General features: G+C 46.1%; 1 protein-coding gene across 1 annotated transcript in view; it reads right to left on the bottom strand.

Moving 5' to 3' along the window:
* Window positions 1-7,941, bottom strand: part of LOC308169292 (CTD nuclear envelope phosphatase 1A-like) — a 14,660-nt gene extending 6,719 nt beyond the window's left edge. The window contains exons 1-2 of the mRNA XM_080543972.1: window positions 7,558-7,941; window positions 1,358-1,424 (exon numbers count right to left, since the gene is read on the bottom strand). Coding sequence (XP_080400098.1) covers window positions 1,358-1,424; window positions 7,558-7,662 — 172 coding nt within the window. The 5' untranslated portion in view covers window positions 7,663-7,941. The remainder of the gene's footprint in view (window positions 1-1,357; window positions 1,425-7,557) is intronic.
* Between the last annotated feature and the right edge of the window lie 16,369 nt (window positions 7,942-24,310).

Here is a 24,310-nt window from a genome sequence, read left to right as displayed (position 1 = left end):
CTCGCTCTGAGAGCGTCGCAGCGCACACTGGGCCCGACGTCATAAGGGGAGCAAGTCATTTGATTGGACAGAAGGCATTCCACGAGTGGTGATCAGAATTCCAGAACGAGTTTACGGAACACACCCATAAGTCGAGCGTCGCGTTACGCCAACCCGCTAGCGGAAGTTGCTATTAGCAACCTTCTCGTTATCCTTCCGTACTCGCTGCTTTCACTGAGTGGAAATTTAACAGGCGATGTGACGTCGCGAGATAGAAAAGTACCGAAATGAGGCACCGAAATCTCCTTTGCGATTCGGTACGGGTATATACCGAATGTAAAGTAACCGGTACCTACCGGTACCGATTTTCGGTACCCAACCCTAATAAAAACCCAAGAAAGCCACTGGCTTATTTCAATTGGGGTCCTTGATGCAGCTGTATCATGCGGTGGTTTCTATGCAAACCAGAGACTATAAAAACAAAAGATATTCATTCTGAAATAACATGAACTATTATCCTTACACTCAGGTGGACTCAATTCAACTTGTTGAATGACTTGTTGAAGACATTTAGCATTTGACCTAATTTTAAGAGTGACAAAGGGTCTGAATACTTATGTACATGAGGTATTTCTGTATTTACATTTTAATACATTTGCAAACATTAAAAAACGTTTTTACTTAGATTATGGGGTACTGTGTGTGGATTGATGGCAAATCTATTCAAAAATGTGAAAAAAGTGAAGGGGTCTAAATACTTTCTGAAGCCTATGTAGAGACAAATCATGAATATCATATGAATAAAAAGCAAAATGTATTTAGTTTATGCAATGATAAAATTAAAAACTGCCGATACACATTCGGTATTCGGTATTCGGTATTCGGCCAAGTGTTTCCTTAAATTCGGCCTCGGCCAAGAATTGTCATTTCGGTGCATCCCTACATTCAAACACCTTTCAAGGACTTTCAAGACTCAATTCCTTCAAATTCAAGGACCCAACACGGCATAGTTTGAGACAGATCTAGATGAGAATGCATATAATAGGAATGACCATTAACGGTTTTCAAATCTAACGGCGTTATGTCGGTTTAAAATCTAGTTAACCTTAGCAACTAGTATGGTTGTTTTATTCCCTTCTACATGTTACCTATATATTTCTTTGAGAGAGAGAGAGAGAGAGGGGAATTCAAGCACTTTCAATGACCCATGTCGATTTACTGTCGAAAAACTTTTAAGGCCTTGATTTATTTTTCTCAAATTCACAAACTTTCAAGGATTTCAAGGACCTGTGGGAACCCTGTCAATACCAACAGAGAGGATATGGGGGAAGGGGGGAGGGAAGGTCAAAAGAGACGAGTGGAGGACAGAGGTACTTACTGAGTCTGTTTCTGGAGATGGGCGACAGGGGTAGAGTATCATACCGCACTGTCTGGTACTGTATTATCTGGAACAGGAGAAAGGAGAGAGATGAGACAGATTCATAGTCATACAGACATTCAAATGTTCCCTCTGGAACGCCCTCCCCAACCACATCAGACAGGCTAACACTCTCCCAACATTTAAACAGGCCCTCAAAACCCACCTCTTCAAGCTCGCCTTCACCAGTTAACCCTCTCCCCCTCTCCCCTTCCCATGTGTCCCCAGCACTACCTTAATTAGGCCCCTATACTTTCTCTTATTTATTTTTTGTTTATTTTTATTATTACTACTCCATCTTTTCAGTTTGTAAAGCGTCTTTGAGTGTCTAGAAAAGGCTTAAGCGCTATATAAGTCTAATGTATCATTATTATTCACATTAGGGTCTGTTGCCTTGGAGAGCCTAAATATCTAGTGACAGCACAGTGGAGAAGTCAGGTTTACAACTGTCATCATTTTCAACACATTTCAATAAACAATCCAGTGCAAAATAACAGCATCCACACACTCAAACACTGTGCAACATTTTTTAGTTTATTGCGAGCTTTCGATCATAGACCTTCTTCAGGCATGCCTGAAGCTCGCAATAAACAGTTAAAAACGTTTTTTTTGCACAGTGTTTGAGTGTGCGGAACTGTGGATGCTGTTATTTTGCACTCTACTGATACTCTTCAGTTCCAACACCTCAGCTAAGTCTGATAACGGATGAGCGGTGGTATTTTCACTATTTGAATAAACAATCCAGCCTATGCAGCCTCACGATCGTCCATTCTCTCCTCCCTCTAGGGACCAGACTAAAGGGTCAAAGTTGAGTCATGGCAAATAATAATGTCCCCGTATCCATGGCAACGCAATTCTCATGATCTCAGAATCCTCAGGTTGCATCCCAACGGTCTACGATGGGCGGCTGTGGTGCAGTTCTGTGGAGACGGCAGCACATGATAAGTAGCCACTATACTGGGGGCGGCTGTGGCGCAGGAGGTAGAGCCGCCGTCTAATGATCGCACGGTCGGCAGATCGGCGGGTCGAGCCCCGGCTGGCCACATGTCGAAGTGTCCTTGGGCAAGACACTGAACCCCAAATTGCTCCCAGTGAGCGGGCCGGCTCCTTGCATGGTAGCTTGCCGCCATTGGTGTGTGAATGTGTGTGTGAATGGGTGAATGAGAGGCCGTTGTAAAGCGCTTTGGATAAAGGCGCTCTATAAGTGCACTGTGCAGTCCATTTAAACAACACAGGGAAGGTGAGGTGAATATGGTGGATAATATCTGGGAATTACGGGCCTTAGGGATGTAACGACGACGCATCGCGAGACAGTTAATAATCGATACGAATTATGTGACGATTCAAATCGGTGAGATGAAAGATATTCTTTTTAAACAGAACCGGAACGGTTCCGTGGCGGTGTGAAAGCCCTACGGGTGGACACACTTCTGCTCTAGCTGCTGTTCTCCAACAGGCCTATTTTCTATTTTTAGTCCCCTCAGCTGTCAACGGGTGTCAATGGAACAAAGCCCCAAGTGGGAAGAGAGACTTGCAAGGTGACTTTAACAGGTCCCAGGCTGTTCTTATCTAAACCCTTAAGAAGGGTTCCTCCCCAGGTCCCTACCCAGGTCCCTTCATGCCTCCCCCAGTATGTGCAGAACTCAGCTGCCAGGGTTCTCACACACACCAAGCCCTGGCAGCACCCCCACCCTCACCCTCATCCACCTCCACTGGCTTCCGGTCAAGTTCCTTACAGCATCACTTACAAAATCCTTCTGCTCACTTACAAATCCCTCCACGCCTGCGCCCCCCCCCCCCAGTACCTAACTGACCTCCTCTCCCAACACACCCCTTCTCGGGAACCTGCGGTCCTCAGACATGGGCCTGCTGTCCACCCCCCCGCAACAAACTACGGAACTTCTGGGACAGAGCCTTCAGCGTGGCCGCACCTACCCTCTGGAACTCTCTCCCATAGTGATCCGCAACGCCCCCCCTACCCTGGACTCCTTCAAATCAGCCCTCAAAACCCATCTGTTCTCCAAGGCCTTTGGCCCCTAGTCACTGTTTCTGTTTTGTTTTTGTTTGTTTTCTGTTTTGTCTGTCTGACCACTTCCTGTAGAATTGTAAAGCGTCCTCCTTGGGTTTTATGAAAGGCGCTATATAAATCCAAGTTATTATTATCCTGTATCCCGTGGTGGGTCTTTAACCTTGATCACCTGACCCTGGGCATCCCTCCCTGCTCTGGCTCTCTAATGGCGCTTCTCCATTGACCAGACCGACGCGTCTGTATCATACCCGTACCGTATTTTCTGAAACGCTTCTCCATTATACACAACAGACCTGCCTCCCAGAATGCATTTCACACCGGCCGGCAGCGGGGATAGCATGTGTGGTTCATAATCTTATTAATAGTGCTGACCCTCGCACAACGCAACATGTTGGTGAGTTTACATACATGCAGCACTGCATCATTGTGACATTTTTGACCAGGATTCTTTTTATTTTTCTATAAATGTCCATCATGGGTCGTAATCTGACTAACTCCCTCCTCGACCAGGGACCTGACGCTGATGTACTAGAATAGAAACAAAACCTCAATAAGGTCTCAGGCGTTTAGACAAAGAAATGCTGTTCACAGGCAAAATATGTTGCGGTTTTAATTTGGACTACCGGTATATATTTTCCTGACTATTGCTACAGTTCCCCAACTGTCATTCGGGGCTCACAGACACACAGATAACAATATCATAACCATTATGCTTATGGACACAAGATTACATCTATGGGATGATATGACAACATACTGTTGTGCACAACACTGATAATGCTGAATATGCTGTATTTTTACGGTCTGGTCAACCTTATTATTTTAGCAGGCACTTACATTTTTAATACAAAGATTAGATTACTAAACATATAACATTGTAACATTTCCAATACATTGATTATTTGATTGATTAAATTAAACCAGACTCACAAACCCCTGGTCCTGCACTAGTCAGAGTAGGCTAGTGTAAAGAAGGCGCAAGACGCATTGAATCACATCTTGTGAGAAATGCACTATACAAATAAAACTTGATTTGATTTGAAGAGACACAGGATGGATGTGTGTGAGACTGCGAGGGGGAACAGGGCAGCCTTTGTGCGTAATAGTAAATGCCTTCCACTTAAGTCATAACCTGGATTTCACACCCTGGCCTGTTGTTTACCCATGGGCAAAATAACCTGTCACAAACACCTTTAGCACACCACACGTCACACACACTCTCCCTCTCAGAGGGCGCAAGGCAAACCAAGTCCCCTGCTCCACCAACATCTCAGAACTGTGAGAACGCTGCCTACACTCCTCTGTAAAGCCCAATTTATACTTCTGCGTCGAATTTACGCACGGCTATGCCGTAGCCTACGCAAGGGCTCTCCCAATTTATAGTTCTGCGTTGGTCGGTCTGCGTCGCGTTGGTTGGTGTACTCATAGCAGCATAATAGCGATTAAATGACACTAAGATAATAATAAGATGGTTATCATAATTTAAAAAATCTTTATTAATAAGTAATTACAGAAAAAGTAAATGCCATTTCTGTCATGGCTTCCGCATTTTGGCCTACGAGAGAGTCGGAATCATGTGCTACCAAGCGGACCAATCACAGTGCTTACGGTCTGCGTAGGCACTGCCGCGTAGTTACATTTTTGGAGAGGTGCGCGTGAGCCTACGGCGTAGCCTACGGTGCGGCTGTGGCACAGTGTCCTTGGGCAAGATACTGAACCCCAAATTGCTGCCAGTGAGCGGGCCGGCCGGCACCTTGCATGGTAGCTTGCCGCCATTGGTGTGTGAATGTGTGTGTGGATGGGTGAATGAGAGGCCGTTGTGAAGTGCTATGGATAGAGACGCGATATAAGTGCAGTCCATTTCCCATTTCAATAAGCCTTACAGATATTCATCAACTGTATATTACTTAGTGGGTGGAACCATTGACACCTTGAGAACTCTCACACAGAGCGTAAAACACACTCAATTGAACCAACACACACACTCACTCACACCACACACACTCACACCACTCACACTCACACCTGCTCACGTCATATCCATCACGCTTTGAAACAAAACATGCGTGCTGCTTTCCCCCCCGAAAGTTATTGTTGTTATTCAGTTCAATCTAAACCTCTCTCTCCCATGATCAGCCTGCCCTGACCTCAGAACACTGCTACTCCTCTTCCCTGATTGGTTAAGAAGGGTAGGCTAACCGTAGCTGAACTGGACATCTGATAGGTTGACACTCTTCATATAGGTTCACTGATACTCAGGGTCAAAGAACACAGTAGTAGTCTGTACACAGCATGTCTAGTCTACACAAACACATATAGGCTACTGTCTCAATATGACTACCCTGGTTAAATAAAGGATTATTATTATTAATAATAATAATAGGCTACTTTTTAAATGATTTCAGTTGGTTGTTTACATGTAAGAAGCAATGGGGAGGGGGGGGGGATAAGATAAGTCTCTACTTTAAGTTCTTTTTTTGTTTGTTTGAGGTTCTTCAGTTGTCATGTGTGTAATGTATGTATCGTACAGTCACTTGAAAAAATGCAAAGACACCCCATGAAATATTCAGTTCTTTTTTTCAAAGAAATATGGACATATCAATATTTGATCTTCTTTCAAACAATATCTATAAGGGGATGTACATGCAGCCATGCAAGCTCCATTGACAAACACTGGCAGTAGAATGGATGGTACTGAGTGTATTCAGTGACTTTCAACGTGGCACTGTAATAGGATGCCGGATCACGTCTCTTCTACACTGGCTCCCCGCTGCTTGACTGAGCTTCCCACGGCTGTCAGAACTGCAGAGTCGCTCCCCATCTACCATCTGAGACTGAAGACCTCCATCTCCTCAGGCTACACCTTAACTGCTCCTCCTGAGACATCTACTGCCCCCCAGCACTGCGTCTCCTGAGACACCTGCTTTTCCTCTATACTGTGTCTCCTAAGACTTCTACCAAGACCCTTGTAGTGTTTCTCCAGAAAAACATTCTTCTATCACGACGACTGCCATGGCCTGAGCTAGACTACTCTTCCTGCTACAACTGATGATCGTAAGGACAGGCAAATCGGTGGTTTGAACCCCGGCTGGCCACATGTCGAGGTGTCCTTGGGCAAGACACTGAACCCCAAATTGCTCCCAATGAGCGGGCCGGCCGGCACCTTGCATGGTAGCTTGCCGCCATTGGTGTGTGAATGTGTGTGTGAATGGGTGAATGAGAGGCCGTTGTAAAGGCAGCAATATAAGTGCAGTCCATTAAACAACTGTTCTATACAACCAGCCCAGACTAAATAGTCTTCCTAAAATACTCTACGACAGTTATCCTGAGCATGTCAATGTCAGAGGGCAGGCGTTGGTCTGAGGTGCAGGGAGAACAGGGACACAAAGGGTAAGGGAGGGGCATAACATCAGACACACAACCCACCCACTTTTTGACCAGTACCCCTTCCGACAAACAACAATCTGCAGAATACAGTCACTCACTGCGCATGACAATTCTACTTCTTCTAATTCTAGAATTCTACAAGATTCTACTGAATGAGGAAGGCTTCACTCGTTACAATTTGTCTTGTTACCATTTTATGCACTTTATTGTAGTGGGGGTTTATGTAAGTGTATGTTCACTATGTAATGCACTATTGTATTTGTATGCCTTTTGTGTGTGCGTGCATGTCCTGATTACTGTTTGCTGTATGTGTCTAACACCACAAAAGAAGTTCCTTTGGGAACTAATCAAGAACTAATCAAGCGCATTATTTTATAACACAGGCAGTGGTGCGCATCCATGTGTCAAATCAAGTCGAAAGGGGAGATGTGGCTTTGGTTTCATTATTGTATAATAGAAATTAACATATTTCTGGTTGTGCTTTGGCCATAATTGTCTGTCATTGCTCGGTTGACAGATAAATGGAGCACAAAAACTAAGTGCAAAGCTTATATGCTTCTGACTTAAAGATGGTTCTGCGATGTCGTTTAGAGACAGAGCCATTGGCAGCAGTACAGCAAGACTTCTAGTTGTCACCCCCAGTTCATCAAAACAGTACAATAATGTGAAAAGGCGCAGACACGTTTTAGATGTGAATAACAGTTTTTTAAGACACGTTTTAGATGTTTTAAATAGTCATGCTCACCGTGCGCAGGTGTTTCCTGAGGATGTAGAGGATGAAGCCCCATAGTCTGGACGTGACACCCAGGAAAGTCCTGATGCCCAGTAAACACTGTCTGGTCTTCAGCATGGCGACCGGACCCACTCTGGGGGGGGAACTGGACTTTGCGACCTGACCCACCCTGGGGGGACTGGACTTGGGAGGAAATCACTAAAACAGTTGCCTCTCTCTCTCAGAGACAACTTGACTAAACTAGGTTCGGTCTAAGGCTCAAACAGTAGAATCCTCACTTTTGACTTTTCACGCTCGAACTTATAGCTAGTAGCTTATCGTTGCTTTAATTAACCAAACTCCAAACCCCGAACCGAAATCCAAATCAACCAAAAGAGCGAGTATGCAAACGTGTGAGTACCTCTCTGCACGCTTGCTGCTACCAAACTTTCATTGATTTAAAACCATGCAAATTTGTAAAATGCATGTGCATTGCATAGCAGAAAAACGGAATTAACGGAATTTTAAAAAAACAAAGTCTAAACAAAAGTAAGACTTTTGCAAAGCGAAAACTGCTGCTCTCATATGAATGGACCGGCCAGGCTGGCTAGCTCGAGACAGCTACCAGCGCAGTAACCACGCAACCCGCGCGCCAGCGACAAGCTAGCTAGCTTCGGATAGGGTGACCACCTTGAACCCCTAAATATATCTATTAAAAATAGATTATCCCGAATTTTCTGGGTTTATAACGTCAAACCGCGAGTCAATACTCTTCCTCTCTTTGGCGGTATTTCAAGAGAGAGATTGAAACCCCCCCAAAAAGTGTTTGTAGTTCCAACGGCGAATCCGGAATCGAACTGCGAGCCGCCATCGCCGCCCTGACGTCACTTCCGCTCGTAACCGGCGATTCGAACCCGCGCAGCGCGCCCCCGCCGCGGAGAGCAAACAACCAAAGGTGCACGAGCGCGATTATAGCGTATCTGTCATTCAAGGTCGTGCTGTCTGTCTGTCTGTCACTGCTGCCGTGTGAAATTATCAGAATTGTTTTGTTGTGATGCACTCACTTGTATGTATGCACCCTGAACAACGTTTACAGTTGAAATCCCACGCGTTGTCTTTGCTCATTCAGATTTAGATTTAGTGATCTAAAAAATAAAAAAAAAGACCCATATACTTTTTTTTTTAATTATTATTTTTATTTTACTACTCGATCTTTTCAGTTTGTAAAGCGTCTTTGCGTGTCTAGAAAAGCACTATATAAGTCTAATGTATTATTATTATTATTATTATTATTATTATTATTAACGTCCACACAGGCAAGACAGAACACCCTGCTCATTTGCATACTACTTGACCTTCAACCTAAGGCTGTTATGATTGGCTGTTGGAACTCAATATAGTTGTACTACATACATAGTCCGCCTATGTCAGGGCACCAAATAATAATAATAATAATAATAATAATAATAATAATAACTTGGATTCATATAGCGCCTTTCATAAAACCCAAGGACGCTTTACAACTCTAAAGGAAATGGTCAGACAGACAAAACAGAAAACAAACAAAACAAAACAGAAACAGTAACTAGGGGCCAAAGGCCTTGGTGAACAGATGGGTTTTGAGGGCTGATTTAAAATGAAGCACTCGTGTTTACTATTTGGTCAACAATCCTGTGCATGCAATGACTGCCTGATGTCTGAAACCCGTTGACCCCACCAGACGCCGGGTATCTTCCCCAATGATGCTCTGTACTGTGTCCATCTTCAGTTGCTGTTTGTTTTTAGGTCTTTTTGTAAATAAGGAAATTCAATTCATGTTCAATAGGATTTAAATCTGGAGATTTACTTTACACTTTTTGGCCCTGAAAAACTCCCTGGTTGCTATGGCAGTATGTTTGGTACGGGGCGGCTGTGGCGCAGGAGGTAGAGCCGGCGTCTTATGATCGCAAGGTTGGCAGATCGGTGGTTCGAGCCCTGACTGGCCACATGTCGAGGTGTCCTTGGGCAAGACACTTAACCCCAAATTGCTCTCAATGAGCGGGGCCGGCGCCTTGCATGGTAGCTTGCCGCCATTGGTGAGTGAATGTGTGTGTGAGTGGGTGAATGAGAGGCCGCTGTAAAGCCGTTGTTATTGCCAAGTATATTCGCACATACAATAAATTAGTGTGGTTGGTGCATAGGACAAATATACAAACAACAATATATTTTTTTTTTAAAGAACAATGTAATAAACCACAGTATATAAGCAAAAATAGTTTAAAAAGACAATGACAGAAGGGGGCAGTACAACAATAATTATGTAGGCTGAGTATGTAAAACTAATATAGATTACATTGTCAATTTTGTGTGTGTGTGTGTGTGTGTGTGTGTGTGTGTGTGTGTGTGTGTGTGTGACAGGGGGGTAGGGGGGGGAGTGGAAGTCCCAGAGTCAGTGAGAGGCAGGGGGCTTGTTTGTGAGGCTCACTGCCATGGGGAAGAAACTGTTCAGGTGGCGCAAGGTTTTGGTCTTGATTGACCTTTTTCCAGGTGGGAGACTTTGGAAGAGGTGGTGACTAGGGTGGGAAGGATCAGCCATGATCTTTCCTGCTCTCTTACTGGTCCTGGAGTGGAACAGGTCCAGGACAGATGGCAGGTTGCAGACATTGACCTTCTCGGCTGACTGGCGAATAATCCACTCTGATCTGCCTCTGTCCTTGGCAGTGGAGGCAGCGAACCAGACGGCGATCGATGAGCTGAGGATGGAGTCGACGATGGATGTGTAGAACTCGATCATCACTTTCTGCGGCATATTTAAATTCCTCAGCTGCCCACAGGAAGAACGTCCTCTGCAGGTGATGTCCTCCTCCCACCTGAGGTCCTGTGAAATTATTGTCCCCAGCCAGGCATCTGAATGTCTCCACACACTGCTTACTGGGGGAGTCACACATGATACGGTTCCGGCCACGGACATATCCCGCATGTCACTCCTTCTCTCTCACCCATCCTTCCTTCCTATCAAATCTCTTCTGTCTCTGTCGCAAGAAAAAACATATGAGTGGGACTGACTGCCCCACTCAGAGAAAAGGAACGCTGGATAAACTGACAGAGCAGCAGAACATAATCAACGGCTGGACGCACGACTTAACAGGTTAACTGAAGTTACGATCTGGCAGAGCGGTGAAGGCTGGACCGGGTATTTATGGAAGGCTAACAATGTCTACATTGTTTATCTTAAAGCCCCCATAGGGTGCTGCCACTTCACCATGCTGTGGGTCTGTGCATTGAGGGGGAAACACCGAGCATTTACCATTACTGACCAATAGGTGGCAGTAGATCCTTTCTGAGCATCACACACGCTAACATAGTTAAGTATACACCCACCAATCTATTAGGAACACTATATACTGGGTAGGGCCTCCCTTTGCTCTCAAAACAATTCTTCGTGACACTGATTCCACAAGATGTTGGAAACATTCCTTTGAGGTTCTGGTCCATGATGACATCATTGCATCACACAATTCCTGCAGGTCTTTCAGGTGCACTTTCAAGCTGTGAATCTCCCATTCTACCACATCCCAAAGGTGTTCTACAGGAAGAAGACCACTGAACTTATTATCATGTTCATGAAACCAGTTTGAGATTACTTTTGCTTTGTGACATGGTGCATCATGTTGGAAGTAGCCATTAGAAGATGGGTACATTGTCGCCATGGTCAGCAACAATACTCAAATAGGCTGTGCGCAACATATTAATGACCGTACGTGACACAATATTCAACTCAATAATCACAGTGTACAACCTAGGCCTACTAATAGTATCAGAATTGATTTTATTTACATTAATGTACACAGTAAAATTCTTGGGTTCAGATTCAGTCGACATTGGCATTGCAGCAGAATACAAGATCAATAAAAAAATAAAGCAGGATATTTAAAAAAAACACACAAGCAACAATAAATAAAGCAGGATATATATATATATATATATATATATAGCATCAATAGCTGCAGAATGCAAATCAACAATACTAGAATAAAGTAAACGAGTAGGGTGATAACAGAAACTATAGCAGGACCAGTCTTGCTGCTGTAGAAAAGCTGTGCAGATTCCAATGACATGAGATGCAATATCATACAGTATGCAATAATATACTTCAGGTATGATACAGTACAGGAAGTTCAAGTAGTTGAAGAAGTGGTCCACAAAAGCTGTGCTGGTAGCAGTGAGATGTAATACACAGTGTTCAACATGGTACAGACAGAGCAGTACAGTTCAAGTAGAAGTAGTGTTCAAGTAATCAGGCAGTATGTAGGTAGTCATAATATATACTGACTAATCAACCACTGCGAGACATCCAGGCCCTTTACCCCAGCAGTCCCCTACCTCCCCCTCCTCCCACACATGTCCCTCCCGCCACAAACCTCCAACCCACCCGCCCAATCACAGCCCCCAGCCTTCCACCCCCCACTCTATCACAGCCCCCCGCCCACCACCCCCCACCCAATCACAATCACCCAATCACATTGGAAATCACAATATCCAGGGGGGTATTCCATCAACGTCGCTAAAGGAAGGTTTAGGTTTATTTTGATAAGTCTCACGAGACTTATTATAAAATACAGGCTTATTTTGAAAAGCCTCGCGAGACTTTGATGTAATACCCCCCTGGTGCTTCGTCGTCCAGTCAAACTGCGCAGCATTAAAGCATTGCCCAGGTGATTCCTGTCGTTGTTACACCTCCTAGGAATGAAGAGGATTAAAAACAACCAGTGGCCTCTCTGGATTCTCCATAATGGACAGATCATTGTAAAAACAAGCAGTTATTTGCATGCTAGTGAATTTGCATTTGCATAATTTCTCGCTGCTAGAATTGCACTTTGTATTAAAAGGTCTGCAGCTTGATGAGAGGAATGGCCGTTAGATTGTGCTTAAGGTAATTGGCAGATTGGGAATTCTATAAAACGCCTAAGTAAGATACCGTAGTGTAGTAGTGGTGGTGTGTGCCTCTATTGGCCAGGGAACATTGAACATAGTTCACTCAAATTCTGCTCACTCTCTTACACTTGTGTAATGGGATGTAACAATACAACTTGAAAACACAGCAATAATGAACTATACTAGAACAGAGTAAAGAACAGGAATCGAGTGTATAAAAAAAAATAAGAAAAAGAAAAGCAAGTTTGAAATGTACAACAAAGAGAAAACAAAAACACATCCACCATGAACCAACATTCATTTATATATTTTTTTTTTTACTGTTTTACTGTAATATTCTGGTTGCCTCTGTTTCACAGCGCTGTGGCTCTTCTCTTGGTGCGATCACTTCCTGTGACCCCAGAGAGGAACGTTATTTGGCCGCCATTAGGCTACTATAATACTAACCATGTATTGATATAAGACACCTTTACTTCAAGCACACATTTCACCAGTAGGCTAAGACATTTGAACCCATGCCAACATGGGCATATGTGTGCACTGTAGACCGCAGTGCTAGACCACTGGACCACCCCAGGCCATGGTGCTAGACCACTGGACCACCCCAGGCCACAGAAATTACAGTTTTGCTGAAAATGTTATTGTTGTGGGCAGTCTCATACAAATAGTGTAAGCAATGGAGAACTAAAACAAGACAACTGTGAAATGTTACAACAAATAACCAATTTCTCAAAACTAACTTAGTGAAGATTTGTCAGTAGAAAAGAGGTATTAAACCTGAAGCTCACTACTTCACACAACCTGCTCGGCCCCTCCCTCCCTGTGGAACCAACATTGATGAGGAGGAGGAGGATGATGATGATGACGATGAGACACTCCTAATCATCCAGAGTGAGCAAGGCGTCCGCTGCCTCCAGCTCCGCCCTCGACCTGCGGCGTCTATGGTACGTGTGATCCACAGGGGGTGGTGGTGGCCCTGCTTCAGACTCAGACAGGTCGTCCTCCTGGGGGAGGAGGGTGAGAGGGTCTTGGTAGTTCTGGGGGAGGGGGAGAGGGTCTTGGTAGTTCTGGAGGAGGAGGGGGAGAGGGTCTTGGTAGTTCTGGAAGAGGAGGGTGAAAGGGTCTTGGTAGTTCTGGAAGAGGAGGGTGAGAGGGTCTTGGTAGTTCTGGGGGAGGGGGAGAGGGTCTTGGTAGTTCTGGGGGAGGGGGAGAGGGTCTTGGTAGTTCTGGGGGAGGGGGAGAGGGTCTTGGTAGTTCTGGGGGAGGGGGAGAGGGTCTTGGTAGTTCTGGGGGAGGAGGGTGAGAGGGTCTTGGTAACACTAATACAATAGACCCAACACTCTACCCTCTACCCTCACCCCTCTACCAGACATGAGACCCTCACCCCTCTACCCTCACCCCTCTACCAGACATGAGACCCTCACCCCTTTCACTCTACCAGACATGAGACCCTCTACCCTCACCCCTCTACCAGACATGAGACCCTCTACCCTCTACCAGACATGAGACCCTCACCCCTCTACCCTCACCCCTCTACCAGACATGAGACCCTCTACCCTCTACCCTCACCCCTCTACCAGACATGAGACCCTCTACCCTCACCCCTCTACCAGACATGAGACCCTCTACCCTCTACCAGACATGAGACCCTCACCCCTCTACCAGACATGAGACCCTCACCCCTCTACCCTCACCCCTCTACCAGACATGAGACCCTCACCCCTCTACCAGACATGAGACCCTCTACCCTCACCCTCTACCAAGGCTCTACCAAGGCCAGTGTAGTTCTGGGGGAGGAGGATGAGAGGGTCTTGGTAGTTCTGGGGGAGGAGGGTGAGAGGGTCTTGGTAGTTCTGGGGGAGGAGGGTGACAGGGTCTTGATAGTTCTGGGGGAGGGGGAGAGGGTCTTGGTAGTTCTGGAGGAGGAGGGGGAGAGGGTCTTGGTAGTTCTGGGGGAGGAGGGTGAGAGGGTCTTGGTAGTTCTGGGGGAGGAGGATGAGAGGGTCTTGGTAGTTCTGGGGGAGGAGGATGACAGGGTCTTGGTAGTTCTGGGGGGGGAGGATGAGAGGGTCTTGGTAGTTCTGGGGGAGGAGGGTGAGAGGGTCTTGGTAGTTCTGGGGGAGGAGGATGAGAGGGTCTTGGTAGTTCTGGGGGAGGAGGGTGAGAGGGTCTTGGTAGTTCTGGAGGAGGAGGATGAGAGGGTCTTGGTAGTTCTGGGGGAGGAGGGGGAGAGGGTCTTGGTAGTTCTGGGGGAGGAGGGGGAGAGGGTCTTGGTAGTTCTGGGGGAGGGGGAGAGGGTCTTGGTAGTTCTGGGGGAGGAGGGGGAGAGGGTCTTGGTAGTTCTGGGGGAGGGGGAGAGGGTCTTGGTAGTTCTGGGGGAGGAGGGTGAGAGGGTCTTGGTAGTTCTGGAGGAGGAGGATGAGAGGGTCTTGGTAGTTCTGGGGGAGGAGGATGAGAGGGTCTTGGTAGTTCTGGGGGAGGAGGATGAGAGGGTCTTGGTAGTTCTGGGGGAGGGTGAGAGGGTCTTGGTAGTTCTGGGGGAGGAGGGGGAGAGGGTCTTGGTAGTTCTGGGGGAGGAGGGGGAGAGGGTCTTGGTAGTTCTGGGGGAGGAGGGTGAGAGGGTCTTGGTAGTTCTGGAGGAGGAGGGTGAGAGGGTCTTGGTAGTTCTGGAGGAGGAGGATGAGAGGGTCTTGGTAGTTCTGGGGGAGGAGGGTGAGAGGGTCTTGGTAGTTCTGGAGGAGGAGGGTGAGAGGGTCTTGGTAGTTCTGGAGGAGGAGGGTGAGAGGGTCTTGGTAGTTCTGGAGGAGGAGGGTGAGAGGGTCTTGGTAGTTCTGGGGGAGGGGGGGGAGAGGGTCTTGGTAGTTCTGGGGGAGGAGGGGGAGAGGGTCTTGGTAGTTCTGGGGGAGGAGGGGGAGAGGGTCTTGGTAGTTCTGGGGGAGGGGGGGGAGAGGGTCTTGGTAGTTCTGGGGGAGGAGGGGGAGAGGGTCTTGGTAGTTCTGGGGGAGGAGGGGGAGAGGGTCTTGGTAGTTCTGGGGGAGGAGGGTGAGAGGGTCTTGGTAGTTCTGGGGGAGGAGGGGGAGAGGGTCTTGGTAGTTCTGGGGGAGGAGGGTGAGAGGGTCTTGGTAGTTCTGGGGGATAAGGGTGAGAGGGTCTTGGTAGTTCTGGGGGAGGGGGAGAGGGTCTTGGTAGTTCTGGGGGAGGAGGGGGAGAGGGTCTTGGTAGTTCTGGGGGAGGAGGGTGAGAGGGTCTTGGTAGTTCTGGAGGAGGAGGGGGAGAGGGTCTTGGTAGTTCTGGGGGAGGAGGGTGAGAGGGTCTTGGTAGTTCTGGGGGAGGAGGATGAGAGGGTCTTGGTAGTTCTGGGGGAGGGTGAGAGGGTCTTGGTAGTTCTGGGGGAGGAGGGTGACAGGGTCTTGGTAGTTCTGGGGGAGGGGGAGAGGGTCTTGGTAGTTCTGGGGGAGGGGGAGAGGGTCTTGGTAGTTCTGGGGGAGGAGGATGAGAGGGTCTTGGTAGTTCTGGGGGAGGAGGGTGAGAGGGTCTTGGTAGTTCTGGGGGGTGAGGGTGAGAGGGTCTTGGTAGTTCTGGGGGATAAGGGTGACAGGGTCTTGGTAGTTCTGGGTGATAAGGGTGACAGGGTCTTGGTAATGGCACATCAGGAGGCTGGTGATAGCCTGGTCCTCCTCCAGGGTCAGCTGGATCACGATCGGATACATACATATATATTATTAATGCAGTGGGGATGGTATAATAATAATAATAATAGTAATAATAGCAGTATTCAACTCGAATTCTATGCTCAACGCAATGCTCACGGTGAACAGACCCAACACAAATCCTGGCAGTTAACTAAAAGCTGCTCAAATCTCATTTATGAGATGGGATTTGACTTTGGGTCAAGGTATCTGGTCAACACCCGTCTCACACGCTCCCCCTCGGTTTCCTCGCTGTCTGTCCTCACACTCGGAGCTCTGCTGGGTGGCTGGAAGCCCCTGTCGAACTGGATAGCACCGTCGACGCTTGGTTCGTCCACAGTTTCGTTGTGAACCTCGCAGTAGTTGTGCAGAACGAAACAGGCATAGATCACACGAGGAAGGTCCACCATGTTGATGTCCATCGGCCTCCTCAACACCGCGAAGCGCGCCTTCAGACGGCCGAAGGAGCGCTCCATCACCATGCGCGCCTTGGAGACTGCGTCATCATAACACTGCTCCTGGGGGGTCGTAGCCCCACCCTCAGGGTATTCCTTCATCAGGTACGGCGTGAGGGGATAGGCTGGATCACCCAGAAGGAACACAGGGACGGCACCTTCGCCCTCCACCAGTTCTTTAGGGCAGGAGGGAATGTCCCCGTTGGTTAGGCCGTGACACAAATCCGAGTTGGCGAAAATACGCGCGTCAGGCACACTACCCGGCCACTTGACAAGGACATGCACGAAACAGTACTTGTAGTCACACACCGCTTGTACGTTCAGAGAATACTTCCCCTTTCTGTTGAGGTAGTCTGTGCCGATCCGGGGTTGTTTCACCTCGATGTGTGTGCAGTCGATCGCGCCCATGCATTGTGGCATACCGTGCGTTTGGTGGAAGTTGGTGACCAGATCATTCACCTCTGGCTCTGTACTGGGTAGTTTGATGTAGTCTTTAGACAGGTGGGTGGTGATGGCCAGACACACCTGCCGTACGATGCACGAAACGACTTGTTTGGATAGTCCGAAGGCATTCGCGGTTTTGCGTTGTTTCCCTGCGCTGCACAGGTAATACAAGGTGCATGCCACCTTGGTGAGGACGTCCACCGGCGCCCGCATGTTGGTCGCGACTCCTTCCACGTGGGGACGTAGCCTCTCGCTGAGGTCGATCAGGGCCGATCGGGACATTTGGAAGTTCTCTCGCCACTCCTCAGGAACCGCAACTTGATCGATGAACTTATCCCACCAGGCGCTGGTTCTTCCCGGCCGGACCTGTTGGGAATTTGTATTAAAATAACTAGAAGTGATAAACCATGTACTATGTGCTCATTTAAATAATATGTGACTGAGGTCAGTTGAGAACAATAGGAAGGTCTCGCAATTAGCCAAAAGAGAGGTTCTGTTTTTGAGCGACAAGAAGAAGACAAGCTCCTGACTAAAAGAAGGTTTTATGATTCAAACCGCCTGTAAATTACTTATTTTTACCTATGTGCTAACAACCATTTTACACCTGCTGTTATGATATTCTATTTTTCTGTACTGATTTTATACTTTCATAACTAATGATTAATGATAAGTCTATTCTTCTATACTATATTTTAACATGTTAATCGAATCCTAAGTCATAGGACTGTGTAACTTCAACAGTTATGTTTTCACAAGCTATTCTGATAAGGACTCACTGCTCTGCTCAGTGCTCACACAAGTATATCATCATGACAACGGGAGGCCAGAAGAAGAAGATAACACACAGAAAAGAGTTGAAGGCCACATGACTAATTAAAACACTTGCTTACAAATCAAATGGTCACAGCTGCAACAGATTTTATGCTGACAATTAAAAAACTACCAGATAGCAGGGGGAGGGACAGCCCAGCCCCAAATGTTAAATAAAATGTATAAAGACTATGTACCAAGGCTAAACGGGGCTCTTGTCCGGTGAAGCTTCTGCAGTTAACCAGCGATCCTGGCCTGCGGAGGTGAAGCTAGATAGGACCCCTTTCCATTGAATGAAATGCTATTGTTTGCTGATGCTATTGTTTGCTGATGTGCTCGAATAAATATTCTCTTAAAGAACAGTTCAGTAGTGGTGCCGAATATTTGATTGGATCATTTTATCTTAAGAAGTTATATCAAGGACGTCTCGTTGAGATTAAACGAACTCGCTTGTAAGTGACGACTCAATTAAATACATTCTGGAGAAGTTGATCGCCTTACTGACCCAGAACCGGCGCTCCGTGTAGGGCCGCTGACGACGCCTCTGATGCTGGTGGACAGATGATGTTGTCACAGCCTGGGAAAATAATTCGTAATCTTTCGCAAAGTTCATATCGCAACTGGCGATGATCGCTCGCCTCCTGCGCAGGTAGTGAGTGATGGCATCGTGCACCGTGGAGGTTAACTGCACCGCTGCTGACATGGTGAGCAACAGGTTGACAAACGTCTGTTGTTCCTCCGTGTCCATGTTGAATAACCCGCTGGTCGTCTGGGAGGAAGGATGGCGGGCTTTGTTTGTTTACATCCGGTTTGGCCGGGAAAGGATCACGTCACGCTAACGGAAATCAAGTTGCTGCCACGTGATTGGCTGATTAGATATGAGCGTTAACGTGCAGTTTAGTTGAGAAGGTCGGGATTCCGGTGTGATTCATTGACACCATAACAGAAACACATTTAGTGAATCATTCAGGTGGGCTTCTGGCTCTTCCTGGAGGTCTCCTTGAAGGGGATACACAGGCCCTTGTAGACAGCATGAAGTCTGTCTTCTAAGTTCTAACTCTCTCTCTCCCTTCCTCCTGAAGACCACCGCTAGAGACAGGAGGGAGAGGGCAGAGAGGGAGAGAGGAGAGAGGGAGGAAGGGAGAGAGAGAGAGAGAGAGTTAGAACTTAGAAGACAGACTTCATGTTGTACAAAGATTACATTTTGTCTCATAGTGGATTGAAACTTGATACTTGTATCAATCATAGTGATAATAATAATAATATAATAATAATATAAATTAGGCGTTATAATATTCCATGAAAATAATACAATGTGGACACTGGGACTTCTCACAGCCCGCCAGTAGAGGGCAGTATACGGTATACCCCACAGGCTAAAAGAGTCTACTAAACATCAATAATAGGAAAGAAGCACTTCAATACAATTTCAATACAATCAGATATACCATATTCATAAAACAATTACAACAAATATTTTAAAAATATACAGCGCAAATTCAGTGATAGGAAATATTTGTCTGACTAGAGGATTGACTGTAAGTAAACTACACTGAACAAAAATATAAACACTTTTGTTATTGCTTTTTCTATGTACACAAAAGGCCTATTTCTCTTAAATTGTGTTTTCAAATGTGTTTAAGTCTGTGTTAGTGAGCACTTTTCCTCTGCCCAGATAATCCATCCACCTGACAGGTGTGGCATATCCAGATGCTGATTAGACAGCATGATTATTGCACAGATGTGCTTTAGGCTGGTCACAACAAAAGGCCACACCGTTTTATCACACAGCACAATGCCACGGATGTCACAAGCTTTGAGGGAGCGTGCCATTGGCATGCTGACTCCAGGAATGTCCACCAGAGCTGTAGCACGTGAATTGAATGTCCATTTCTCTATCATAAGCCGTCTCCAAAGTCGTTTCCAATCTGTCTCATCTCCAATTCCAATTCTCGGAAACGCCTACATGAAGCCCCAACCACCAGCCATGCAGTTTACTTAGTCCAAAGCGCTTTACAACGGCCTCTCATTCACCCATTCACACACCAATGGCGGCAAGCTACCATGCAAGGCGCCGGCCCGCTCACTGGGAGCAATTTGGGGTTCAGTGTCTTGCCCAGGGCACTTCGACATGTGGCTAGCCGGGGCTCGAACCGCTGATCTGCCAACCCTGCGATCATTAGACGGTGGCTCTACCACCTGCGCCACAGCCGGCCCACGTTTACTTGTGGTGGCTTTAGATTTTTGATGAATCTGTAAATATGAGTCAACAACAGGTTTTCCACGTTATCCAAATTCTCAGGACTGTCTTGATTGTATTTCAAAGGGTTAGATAAGGGCTAGGTCTATCTTAACTTTAGTTACCTGCTGATTTAGTCATTAACATTTGTTTTACATTGCACAATACAATAGAACTCATATAGAATGTAAACCACAGACCCACTCCTTAATTACATTGAGATAAAACACATTTAATCTTTGCAGTTGAAAATATGAATAAATCAGCCATTGATTATGATTTTTCTTTTGCAATTTTTGAGCAGTACCAGAAATCAAAGACACAATTTGTGCAGATTATTGCTGAACTTTTGCAAAACATAGGCTGCATTTTTACACCGCAGGTCGAAGTGACACAATTCAGATGTTTTGCTCACACATGTGGCACAGATCGGATGTGTAACATGTAGGTGTAAGCAGTAAAACGGCACATTGAATCTGATATTCTCATGCCGGCCTCAATCAGATACAAACTCTACACTGCGGTGTAAATGCAGCCATAGGAATGTGACAAAATGCAGGTACATTGGCAGGAAGCCTGCTGCCTCTTATAGTTCCCTCTGCTACCTCTTATAGAACATCTTGAGATGCAACTTTCCTTATGTCCTTTTCCCCGAACTAGGCTACTCACTGGATGCGGTGTCAATGTTCTGCTCTCGTTCTACAGTATCTCTCTCTCTCCCTCGCCTCCTCTCTCTAGGTGTGATATCTCTTCTGAGACCTCTGTGAGACTCTGTTCTTCTTCTTCTTCTTCTTACCATCCAGCAGACAGCAGCTCAGGCTCCGGGCCAGCAGGCCGACTGCAGTGATGACCTGGCCGAGGCTGTCGTCTAGGGAGACGGGATCCTCCCACAGCTCGTCTGCTCCCTGGCCAAGCAAAACGTCTGGATTGCTCTCTTCTAATTGGGTGTGTTTTACAAGTTTGTCCCCCTCCACCCACCGTATCTGTCCTGTGTTACATCAAGCCTTGTGTGTGTGCGTGTGTGTGTGTGTGTGTGTGTGTGTGTGTGTGTGTGAGCCCCCAGGGTGTGTTGGCCCCCGCCTGGGCCTCACTCCAGAACCAGAGTCCTGGTTTATACCGCAGGTGTCAGAATCAGCAGCGCGTGCGTGGCAGGACTGCTGCGGCTGTCACTGTTGCGTCTTCCCTACTGGAAGCGTTTGTACGCTACGGCTCTACTGCTAGCGGAGCTGCTAACGCCAGCCCTAACTTTGTACATTGAGTTTGCCCTTGATAATGGGCATCAATAATATCATGTTTAACTTCACTTCATTATGAATTAAATGTATATTTAGACAGAAGCGTGTGCTCAATTGTAAAACTAAAATACTTTTACTAAAACATTTATTAATATACAGCAATCCCTCTTCCCTTGGGCTGGCTCAGTTTAACAGTCATTTCCATGAGGGATATCTGGTTTATGGACTCGGGCAAGTACTGCGGCATGGTCATGCTGGACCTCCAGAAGGCCTTCGACACAGTAGATCACCACATATTGTTAGATAAACTGAAAGCAATTGGGTTCGATAGAACATCGGTGAGCTGGATGCAATCCTACTTAGAGGGGAGGGAACAGGTGGTTAGTGTGAACAGAACACTGTCCCCCCCCCTCCCAGTGACCTGCGGCGTTCCACAAGGAAGCATATTGGGACCTTTACTGTTCCTAATATATGTGAATGACATGTCATCAGCATGTAATTGCAATTTGTTCCTGTTCGCGGATGACTCGGCTCTGCTGGTCTCTGACAGGGACATATTGCAGGTGGAAAAAGCGCTAAGCACTGAACTGAGTAGAATCTGCATCTGGCTAGCTGACAATAAACTATCAATACACCTAGGTAAAACTGAAACCATCCTATACGGATCCCCATCTAAACTCAGAAAGGCTGAAAATTTTAAAATAAAAGTGGGTAACATTAATATCACAAGAAAAGAGGATATTACATACCTGGGCTCCATCTTAGAGGCAAATCTTTCCGGAGATAAAATGGCAGCAAAAGTAATCAAAAAAGTGAACCATAGAACTAGATTCTTGTACAGGATATCCTCACTTGTCAGTAAAAACACACTGAGGACCCTATCAGGAGCTCTCATTCAATGTCACTTCGACTATGCCGTAACATCATGGTACTATAGAACCACAAAGGCCCATAAAACAAGACTCCAGACAGCCCAAAATAAACTGGTTAGGCTTCTGCTAGGCCTCAACCCTAGGACACATCTAACCGCTGCTCATTTTTTGAGCCTTGATTGGCTACGAGTAGTTGACAGAGTGCAGCAGCTTGCACTGGGCCTGGTCTTCAAGATACGCTACACCACAAAGACACCCAAGTACCTGTCAACATACTTCCAAAAAGTGAACAACGTCCACACATACAACACCAGAGGAAGCTCCACGAACCACGTTCAACCGCATTGCACCACAAACAAGGGTTTAAACTCGTTTGCAAACTATGCAGTAAAGATGTGGAACGCCCTTCCTATAATCTTAAAGGAGTGCAAAACACTGCCCACCTTCAAAACCACTCTCAAAAAACATTTACAGGAGGCTGCAATCCGTAACTGGACCCTCTAAAACAAAAATCAGATTAAAAGACCCGAACTACCCACTGTACATACTTTGTGTTTTGTCCCCCGCCCCCACCTGTGGTGTATGTCCCCACCTGTCCTACCCGCTGTACATACCTTATGTTTTGTTGTATTGTTCTTCCCATGATGGATGTACGTTTATCTTAGATAGTAATAGTTATTTGTCTGTATTATCTTGTAGATAGTACTAGTTCTTTTCTTATGTCTGTCTTACATGTAACGATGAATTGAAAATCAAGGACCCCAATTGAAATAAGCCAGTGGCTTTCTTGGGTTTTTATCCTTTTAGTTTGACCTTGTATGTAATATGTACTTTCATGTACCTACTTCTGCAAACCTTCTAATAAAGTTTTCAATCAATCAATCAATCAATCAATGTACTACAGGTTTCCAGAGGTGGGCTTATGGGAAGCGCTGTGCGTTTGTCTTTTGCCACAATATCTTGTTTCAAGTTCGAGAAGAAAATAAGACTGCCCAGGACAACTTACTATCTATTTATTTTTTGTAACTTTACTTTAACTAGTTTAGATTAGCCTACTTGTATTTTTGCATTCCCTAAATAATAGTAACGTGGTTAATTCATTTACTGTTTTATTTTCATTGTTTTTTAGAGCGAATTGGAGACAGAAGGAGAGCCATTGCGCTTTATCTGTTGCTGGAGAACCCCCAGAGAAACCGTTGAACAATGTGGGTTCACCCAATAAACCAGACAAGGAGGAAGCATGGAGATTTCCACCATCTTGTGACGTTAGAATTATAAGGTTCTATCTCAGTTTTCGTCAAAATTGAGTTTTTTACATAATCTGATCCATTAGGTGTTTATTAATGCCTGTGTGGTGTTATTTTTAAAATGTTGACATTTTTGAGTTAGTAATTCATAAAATACAAAAGTTCCATCTCACAAAAACATAATGGAATGTAAAAACTTTGACGCTCAATATCTCTGAACTACCCTAAACGGAGATAGAACCTTATCATTCTAAACGGAGATAGAACCTTATCATTCTAAGCTCACCATCTTGTGGCTGAAGTGCGTCCTGATCAGGGAAGCACATGAAGGACTGCAGAGTCAATGCATCATGTTCTGTCCTGGGTCGGAGCCGACCTGACCAGGCAGACAACACATGACCGGGCCTCCATAGAACCAGGACAGCAGCTTGCTGTTTACACTGAGGTAATTGTAATGATTTCACTATTATTGGACATGCAATGACAAAGACCAGAATAAATAAACGTAATAACAAATGACAATGACATTCTAGAGAACACAGAATCATCAACCTTGATGCTAGCCTGATGGATTTGTCTCCAAATGCAGTACAGCTCCTTTCATCACTCCTTATAACCTCCCTCCCTCCATCCCTCCCTCTAACCTCTTTCCATCCATCCCTCCCTCCCTCCACCCCTCCCTTCAATGAAAAACAAAACTAAATAAACCGAACACTTATTTATACCCTTATTTCAAAGAGGGTAGAGCTGCCGTCTAATGATCGCAAGGTTGGCAGATCGGCGGTTCGAGCCCCGGCTGGCCACATGTCGAGGTGTCCTTGGGCAAGACACTGAACCCCGAATTGCTCCCAATGAGCGGGCCGGCACCTTGCATGATAGCT

This window comes from Nansenia antarctica (genome assembly GCF_963989245.1).
Source record: "Nansenia antarctica genome assembly, chromosome: 13".
NCBI classification, from domain to species: Eukaryota; Metazoa; Chordata; class Actinopteri; order Argentiniformes; family Microstomatidae; genus Nansenia; species Nansenia antarctica.
Note: the sequence above shows the minus strand (reverse complement) of the source record. Positions and strands in the feature narration are given on the sequence as shown.